At 39.0% G+C, this 9,656-nt stretch overlaps 1 protein-coding gene across 3 annotated transcripts in view; it reads left to right on the forward strand.

Annotated features, from left to right (window-relative positions):
- The window catches only part of ppp3cca (protein phosphatase 3, catalytic subunit, gamma isozyme, a), a 28,699-nt gene extending 19,357 nt beyond the window's left edge, over positions 1 to 9,342 (forward strand). For 2 of the 3 annotated variants that reach the window (XM_053481066.1, XM_053481068.1), the window contains 2 exons: positions 2,381 to 2,407; positions 6,557 to 9,342. In XM_053481066.1, coding sequence (XP_053337041.1) covers positions 2,381 to 2,407; positions 6,557 to 6,711 — 182 coding nt within the window. In that variant the 3' untranslated portion in view covers positions 6,712 to 9,342. The remainder of the gene's footprint in view (positions 1 to 2,380; positions 2,408 to 6,556) is intronic. The other variant, XM_053481067.1, reaches the window with a different exon arrangement.
- The last annotated feature ends 314 nt before the right edge of the window (positions 9,343 to 9,656 follow it).

Genomic DNA, 9,656 nt, shown 5'->3' on the forward strand with positions numbered 1-9,656 from the left:
GAGACTTCCACACATCAACTACACTTCCGGCATTTCCAAGATTGTTATTATCACGACAGTAACTCGCCATTTATGACCTCAAAAGTATTCCTCAAAATTAGTGTTTGTTTATTTTGTTTATTTTTATATTTTTAAGCACTGTTGGTATCAATGTCATAATTTTCTGCACATGTGACCGAGCATTTCTTTCTTTTTTTTTTCTACACAAAGTGGCACATGGTTATGAAGTGGACGGAATGGTTTTCTAAATGTTTTACAATTAATATCTGAAAAGCGTGGCATGCATTTTTTTTCTCAGGCCCCCTGAGTCAGTACTGTAGTTAAAGCTGAGGTTTCTCTCTACCAGATCTAGAGAGTAAAATTTTGCCCATTCTTTTTTGCAAAATGCCTCAAGCTCAGTCAGATTGGATGGAGAGCGTTGGTGAACAGCAACAGCCATCTTGCAGCAGATTTCCATTGATTTAGATCCGGACTTTGACTCGACCATTCTAACACATGAGTATGCTTTGATCTACACCATTCCGTTGTAGCCCATTATAGCTCTGCTGGAAGGTGAACCTTCATCCCAGTCTCAAGTCTTTGTAAAAGATTTTTCTTCTAATATTACCCCGTATTTGGCTCGATCCATCTTTCCATCAACTCTGACCAGCTTTCCTGCCTCTGCTGAGGAAAAGCATCTCCACAACATGATGCTGCCACCACCATGCACACTGGTAGTTTTCAGCCACACACAGTGTTGTGCATTTAGGCCATCAAAGTTCAAGTCTCATCTGACCAGAGCAGCTTCTTGCACGTTTGCTGTGTCCACCACATGGCTTGTCGCCAACAACAAACAGGACATCTTATGGCTTTCTTTCAACAATGGCTTTCTTCCTGCCACTCTTTCATAAAGACCAGATTGTGGAGAATAATAGTTGTCCTGTGGACAGATTTTTCCACCTGTGAATCTCTGCAGCTTCACCAGAGTTACTACAGGCCTCTTGGCTGATTCTCTGATAAATGCTTGATTAGGTGGACATCCATGTCTTGGTAGGTTTGCAATTGTGCCAGACTCACAATTGAACAGTGCTCTGTGAGATGTTCAAAGCTTGGGATATTTTTTTTTTACAACCTAAACTGCTTTAAACTTCTCCTCAACTTCCTTGGGCTTCATGATGCTGTTTCTTCACTAACGTTCTCTAAGAAACCTCTGAGGGTGTCACAGAACAGCTGCATTTATACTGAGATTTAATTACACATAGCTGGAATCTATTTACTTGGGGGGCTGAATACAAATGCACACAACACTTTTCAGATTTTTATTTTAATTTTTTTAAAACTATTTATTATTTTCCTTCCACTTTATAATTATGTTCCACTTTGTGTTGATCTATCACATAAAATCCCTATAGAATACATAATTGTGTGGTAACATGACAAAATGTGGGAAAGTTTAGTGAATACTTTTGCAAGGCGCTGTACTTGTTGTTGTCAAGTTATAGTGTATGAGATTTGAGTATGTTTAAGTTATATCTAAACCGCCACGTTTCCTCATATAATGTGAGTCTTGCTCTTGCACACGAACCCAACACACACTGGCTTTGTTTTCCAACTACCAGCCGCTGTTGCAGTAACCTGGCTGTTTCTGAGTGACTAAATGTTCTGCTTTGTGCACCGAATGAATCTGCAGGACCTTCTGCATGTCTGATGTAATGTCGTGTGCATGCGTGTGTGTGTGTGTGCAATCAGGCCGATTATTTTATGTTAGTGTTGTAAAATTATGATGCGAGACCTGTGTTAAAAACAGTTTGTTCAGGAAGAAAAGAACAGATTAGTGACGGTGACAGATTTTGTCCGAGCGTATACTGTAGTTTGTGTGCAAGAGGGGAAAGACACAGACTGAGACTACTTCTGGGAGTCGGATTCCATCTTTTGCTGATTACAAAAATGTCTTCTTTTTTTTCCATATGCAATATTAAACACTGTTAAATATCATAAATGTGCACAGATTAGACCAGGATCAAATAATTTATCACCAACATGAAGCTGAAATTATCCGTTTTATATTTCATACAATGACATTGGTGTTTATTTTATGTGTGTGTGTGTGTGTGTGTGTTCTTCCTGATATTTATACTATAGAAATATGACTACTTTATGCATAAAGTATTTCCTGATTTAATTGTACGCAGACAGCCCTGGTGTGAAACAAAACACCATGGAGAGAGAAATGAATGACATGTAGTGATGTACTGTATGATACTGATCTGCTTATCTACGCCATGTTCCTGTAACCTTTTTCATTTCCTCAATTGAAATCTTTTGCTTTGGCTTCGTGCTGAGATCTAACCTCAACCACTCGCTCTTTCTCCCGTCCGCTCCGGGCTTGTCGCTAACGCAGCCACGCTGTTGGCGAAGGAGGGCAAAGGTAACCTCTCCGTCCGTGGACTCGCCTGTGGTGTTTCATGTTCCCGTGTGTTTGCATGTCGTGCTGTTTTTGTCGCCTTTCCTTGTGCTGTGTGTTTTCTGTTCATGCACATAAACATACATTTTTAAAAAAGAAAGGAAGACTAAAATGGATAGTTTTTCTAGTCGGAGCTTTGCCATCTCATAATGAATGCCAGGAAAAGAAAATTAATTTGCCCATCTTTGTATTTCAGTACTGTTTTAACTCCTCCACATCTACACAAAGTCATAAATCTAACAATGATTGTTACTGCTGTTGTAACTTACAGTAATAACTGAGTGCCATATGTGTTATTATTTTATAGTATTGAAAAAATAGAAAATGCATCACAAAACAAAAGACGTGGAATTAGAAGATTTGTCCAAACAGTTGCGTCAGTCCCAACGAACAAGAACATGTCCCAACGAACAACTCCTTTCACTGTGTTGGTATTTACTAAACCAAAATGATGCCAAAAAAGAATAAAAAAATGCAGGCAATACTACTGTAAGTATGTCCTTAATGCTTTCACAAGAATTTACGAAAGTATTTGTTTTGCAGTCTGCTGGCCTGAAGCTTCCAGGTCTGTTTAAACGCAATGCCCAGCGGGAAAGACATAACCAATGGTCTTAGATAAGTAACTGTTGCTGCATGTCAATATGGAAATTGTTCTATAAGCATTTTCAAACTATTTGCAGTTCAGCATTCTACAATGTGAAAGACTTTTCACAAGTAAAAAGCACTGAAGAGCATTGCCAGTCTTCCTATTAATAGACGTCCCAGCACATTCACCCCAAAGTCAGACTGTACAATGCTCAGAGAAATAATAATAATAAAAAAAAACAACGAGCTACATCTCAGACCCTACAGGCCTGACTGAGCATGTTAAATGTTCAAGTCCATGACAGCACAATTAGAAGAAGACTGAACAAGTACAGCTTGTGTGGAAGGGTTGTCAGGAGAAAGTCTCCTCTGTCTAAAATGAACACAGAAGCGCGAGAGGACAATGATCTGAAGCAGACCAGTAACTCTACATCAGTATGGCTGAAAAATAAAAAGATTCAAGGTTTTGGATTGGCCTAGTCAAAGTCCAGACCTCAACCCACTTAGAATGCTCTGGCGGGACCTTAACCCCATTGCTGCTGAAGGTTGATGTACAAGCTATTGAATCACGGGGGGACTGTATTGCATTGTATTTGCCCAATACTGATACCTGCTACAGGGTGGCATGGTAATGTAGTGGTAAGCACTGTAGCCTTGCACTTTGCATGTTCCTCCCTGTGCTTGATGGGTTTCCTCCGGGTTCTTCGGTTTTCTCCCACAGTCCAAAGATTTGCAGATTAGATCTTCAGAAAGTACCCGTAGTGTGTGAGTGAGTGTGTGTGTGCCCTGCGAGGGATTGTCAGTCTGTCCAGGGTGTACCCCGCCTTGTGCCTCCAGGCCCCCCGCAACCGTCAATACAGAATAAAGCGTTATAGACGATGAGTGAGTGATACCTGCTATGATCAGATGATTATTCTAATTAAAGAAAACCAGTTATAGTATGAAATTTTCAGAAAAAAATTAAATCTGTATTGTGACTTCACAGTATAAACATTGCCTAGCCCTCTTAGTCAGTTCGTCTTTACCCAGTCGGGAATGTGGGATTTACATTACAGGAAATGACTTTGGTGTGTTAGGACAGTACTGAGATGGAGGGAGTGTTTGGCTCTCTTTTACATCCTCTTCAGACTTATTCACCATATGCAACCGCCTGCTCGAGCCAGCTAATTCCCACGCTGCGCGCGGATTGGTCGAAGTGCGGCGTCCTCTCTGCGCTGGTTATTTTCAGCCCGTAATCTCGTTACGTCAGCAATCCACCAGAACATGCACACACTTATCACCCATATCACACACACTGCAGACACGGAGTGTTAAGAGTGCCGCAGCAGGAAGCTCCTGACTCATCGAGCTTCTTTCTGCTTGCGCAAACTGTCTGTGTGTGTCTGTGTGTGTGTCTGTGTGTGAGTGAAGATTGAAGCCACTCGTTTACATCTCCTTTTTATATTGGACTGCATATCATTCTTCTCAGCTGTAGTCCAGAGTATTTTTTATTTATTTATCAATTCATTATTATTTTCACAGAAATAGGGCATGGACTTCCTGCTGGCTGTGCAAGAATCTTTCTGTTTTCTAAGATTTGCACTCTGATAACAACTCTGATCAGAGTTGACAGATCTGTAACCTAGGTCAAGCAGCAACAATGATCTTCGTTTTGTTTAATTTTTGAAAGGCAGACACGAAATAATAAACAAATTAAATTTAATCACACTTCTTTTGTTTGGAAATTTGGGGATCAACTCACTGTCTCCTAAAACTCAAAAACGATTCAGATATTGGCAGCACATCCTGTGTGGTAGGAGAAAATAATTTACTAGGTTTGTTTGAGATTATAACAAAATTGAAAAAAAAAATATATTATTGAATCGGGATATTTATAAAATACAAATCGTAATACAAATCAAATTGGCACCGCGATAATACAGCGCATCCGGAAAGTATTTACAGCGCTTTACTTTTTTCACATTTTGCTATGTTACAGCCAAATTTCAGGATGGATTAAATTCATTATTTTCCTCAAAATTCTACAAACAATATACCATTACAACAACGTGAAAGAAGTTTGTTTGAAATCTTTAAAAATTTATTAAAAACAAAAAACATTAAACAAAAAATCTCATGTACCTAAGTATACACAGCCTTTGCCATGACACTCAATAAATGAGCTCAGGTGCATCCTCTTCCCACTGATCATTTTTGAGATGTTTAGAGAACCAGATTGGAGTCCATCTGTAGTGAATACAGTTGATCGGTCATGATTTCAAAAGAAACACACCTGTCTATATACAGTCCAACAGTTAACTGTGCATGTCAGAGCACAAACCAAGCCATGAAGTCAGAGGATTTGTCTGTCGACCTCCAAGACAGTATCGAGCCACAGATCTGGGGAAAGGTAAATTTCTGGAGCGTTGAAGGTCCAGATAAGCACAGTGGCCTCCATCATCAGTAAATGGAAGAAGTTAGGAACCACCAGGACTCCTCCTGCAGTGGACCACCTGGCCAAACTGAGGGATTGGGGGAGAAGGGCATTAGTCAAGGATGTGACCAGGAACCCGATGGTTAGTTTGAAAGAGCTTCAGTGTTTCTTTGTGGAGAGAGATGAACCTTCCAGAAGAAAAAACATCTTGTAGCATCATGCTCAGAAAGACTTGAGGATATAATTGATGCCCAAGTTGCTACAAAAAAAAAAAACGCCTGTCATGTGCCTTCAGTCTGGCCGTGAATACTTACTGTATGTATATGTGATAAATTTGCAAAGGTTTTAAACAAACTTTTTTTCACGTTGTCCTTATGGTGTATTGTTTGTAGAATCTTAAGGAAAATAATGAATTAAATCCATTTTGAAATAAGGCTGTAACATAGCAAAATGTGGAAAAAGTGAAGCGCTGTTTTGTATCAGCTGGTCATTCCTGTCCATGCTAATTATAAACTTTTGCAAAGTAGACCTTTTTATTACAAATACTTAAAGTTAATATATTATTTAAGTTATATTAATTATAAGTTAGACTTATTTACATATATGTTTATAATAAAATAAATTTATATTAACTTTATTAATTCACAATCATGCAGGCCTACTCGCTAATATGATCTATAAAACATAGCACTGGGTGGCACTGAAGGTTTAACTTGCTAAGAAATGCTAATAAGTTAATTAAGTGATGTGTCCACCATGCTGCTTTGTTTTTGTGCTTTGTGTAAGCTGTTGTTGCATGCTCCTTTTAAAACAGGTAGTTGATGAAGTCAAATTAGTTTTTTGAGGTTATACAATGCTCTTATCTAGTAGTTAATGTTTTTAACATGTTAATGTGTCCTAGCTACTGCTATAAAGTTACAAACATTTTATGAACGTTTAGAAAATGTCAGGAACTGTCGAATTCTAGCTGAATAATACTGCAGCCGTTACAAAAGGTTTGTCAGATATCAGTATTGGAACATTGTCAGTACATCATGCAGCGATATCTCCTTCTTTAATTATGCAGGACGCGTCTTAAACATCTTTCTTGTCGTTTGTCCCCTTCCTCCTTTCAGCTATCCAAGGCTTCTCCCCGACACGGAAGATCCGCAACTTCGAGGAGGCGCGTGGCCTCGACCGGATAAATGAGCGAATGCCGCCACGGAAGGACGGCCAGCGCGGTCCAGGCACGCTCGTGACGGAAAAGAACGGCACAGACGTGACGGTGTAAGGAACGCTGCGCTCCACCTCCTTCTCCGTCACAGTGTTCAATCTCTCTCTGTTAAGCTTTACTGTAGAGAAAAAAAACAGGACACCTCCTATCGTATCGGAGAAGCCAGGACTCCTGACATGAGTCCAGAGAGTGAGGACAATTCACTCACCACTACGAGATTTCATTGTTCAAACGACATGTATTGAATATTATGTGTACGTGCTAGCAGTGTTTTCAACCATGGACGAGTCTTCGAGACGCCTCCGGATCTCTTTCCGTTCCCCCATCCCCCCCAGGGGCGAGACATTTACAGGGTCGCCTGTTTAACCCCAAATACCTTTTCTTTTTATAATTATTTTTTTTTACCTTGGTCATGTAGAAAGGGTGGAAACGATGACGGCTTTCAAAGTGTCTCATGTTTACAGTTGCTTGACCAGAGGTCATGGGAGTCCAAACTGATAAAGTCATCTTAAAATCAAGCCGGGTTCTGTTTAATTAACAGTTTACAAATTTTAATATTAATTCTTTTCACCCACACTTGACCACAAACGAACTATGTTTTTAACTACGAAGCTACAAAACATAGATTGATGACAACGTCTTTACGGCATAAGATTTTAAGTAACACGATTGTTTCTATGTATTAATATAAAAACTCTAATTGTTTTGCTATGTATTAAAGGAAGTACCTGTCGTGTTCCATATTGTGTTATTGGAAAGTAAAGCCCAAAACCAAAGATTGCAGATAAGACATGTTTGGATGGCTTTGCATTGGGTGAAGCTTTGTAACCAAGTGGACTGTGCTAAACATTGACCATGGCTGAGGCGTCCCTTTAAGGAGAAAAAAATATATATAGGAGTATCCCCAGAGCCAAAACCTTTCCTTGAAGTATTTTACATTGTGGGGTAGTAAGCAGTTACAATCTTGTGTGTTTGTGTAAAACTTTAAGAAAGCCGGTTCGTTTTTAACTCTACACAAGGCTCGCCGTGCGGTGTCGAGCCTAACCGTGTCCTCTCTTTAACACTTGCTTTCAAAGATTGTGATATTTTATACGTGTTTGTTGATTGTAATTCTGGAAAACGTTTGTAAATCGAAGGAGAAATGGGAAATGCTCCCAAGCGTTTATTCTTCACAGGGATAATATATACAGTATATATCCTGGAGGATTTTTTTGAGATATTATATACTTAATTAACGTTGATGGTACTGTATCTTAAAATATTCACATATTTGTGATACCTGCTTTCGTGCTGTACTGAAGAGAATTGTGTATGTTTTGAATTTGATCCGATTTACCAGAACGGTCTTTAAGCAGGGGCGCGCCAATCAGCACACTATACCTCCATGTTCCCAAGTGTCTGATGGGAAACCGTGTGATTTTATTCAAGCTTGGAGATGTTGTCTAGCTTTTATCGGAGTATCGTCAGCTTTTATAGTGAACTTTTTAACTTTGCTACATGAATTTCTGAAAAGCTGTGTACCTCTTGTGTCTGAATGAAGGAAACGGCTTTGTAGATTAAAAAAAAAAAAACATGAGGGAAAATTCCAGCTGGAGTTAAAACCCGGATTAGTTCCCCTTTTTGATTATTTGGTTTATATATAGAAATCAGCAAAATCTAAATTCTAACGCGTCCTAGAACTATATACTGTAGATGTTTGTCAGTACATTTGTACGGTATAACATACGATTAGATACTACTTTTCAGGTTTACAACAAACAAGCAAACAGACGGAAAAAAAATGGCTGTGGGCGGGAACACACTCACTCAGTCATTTTCTATACCGCTTTATCCTGTATTCAGGGTCGCGGGAACCTGAAGCCTATCCTGGGAGGCTTAGGGCACGAGGCAGAGTACACCCTGGACAGGGTGCCAATCTATCGCAGGGCACACACACATGATGCTGGCAGAGATAATGTCAGGGTGTGGTGTGCACCTTGTTGTTCAGAAATGGTACCTTGTCTGAGCAGCGGCTTTCTAACTCTTAGTTAGTAGCGCCTTTGTTTGCTTAAGGAATGCCCTCAATTCTCCACCGGTGCATAATGAAGCAGCTTTGGGTTTTAATCGCAGCTTTTAATTTTAATTCTTAACAAGGAAAGAAAGTAAATATATGAATTGCGGTGGAGTACCTCAGGGTTCACTTCGTGGCCCTTTAAAGATTCACGCACATCCACTTATAAGTCCAGAGCAGCCATGCCACTACAGTATGTAACTTATTGGTTTTGTTTAGTTTTTTCTTTGCTTACACCTCGCTTTTTTATGAAGGAAATGATAGACCTGTGCACTGCTTTACCCGAACTATACAGATTAAAGCGTCAGGGCCCGAGTCTCAGTGGCCCTGATTTCACTCGTGATACGTGCAATGTAGAGAATCTGTTTTTAAAGTAGATGAGGGAAATGAGTCACGTTGTGAAGGACATATTGCACACAACGACAACAGGTCATTAAAGGATGAGCGGTAACTTTGCTCAAATATTTATAAGGTGGCGGCATCAGTTTATTCTTGATTTTATCTAGATGTTCCACTGAAGAGAGAAAAAAAGAGAAATAAAATGTGTTACACTGTGTAAGTGTTATCATATTTGGTTTGTTTCATTTTGTTCTGGGTTTAAACTGGGTTTTCATCATTTGAAGTGAATATAATTTAAATTGTGCTTAAAATAAAACAATTTATAAAAAAAACATAAACCATTAAAATTGTCTTTAATTTTTTAGTACTTTTGTATCATCACTTTGACACACTTGGTGCTTCGGTGATTGACATTTCATTCAGAACATATATATAATATGTAGCACCTAAGGAAAAAATTTAGGCACCCCATTTTTTTTATTATTTTCTTTTAAGAAATCATTTTTTCGGCCTAAGTGCTTGTATTCTATATGCTTAACATATTTTACTTAATATTTTTTAAATGTGGAGTTCAGCAAAACTATATGCACCCCAGCAACAAATAATAATTTTA

The sequence above is a fragment of the Clarias gariepinus genome, chromosome 21 (assembly GCF_024256425.1).
Source record: "Clarias gariepinus isolate MV-2021 ecotype Netherlands chromosome 21, CGAR_prim_01v2, whole genome shotgun sequence".
NCBI classification, from domain to species: Eukaryota; Metazoa; Chordata; class Actinopteri; order Siluriformes; family Clariidae; genus Clarias; species Clarias gariepinus.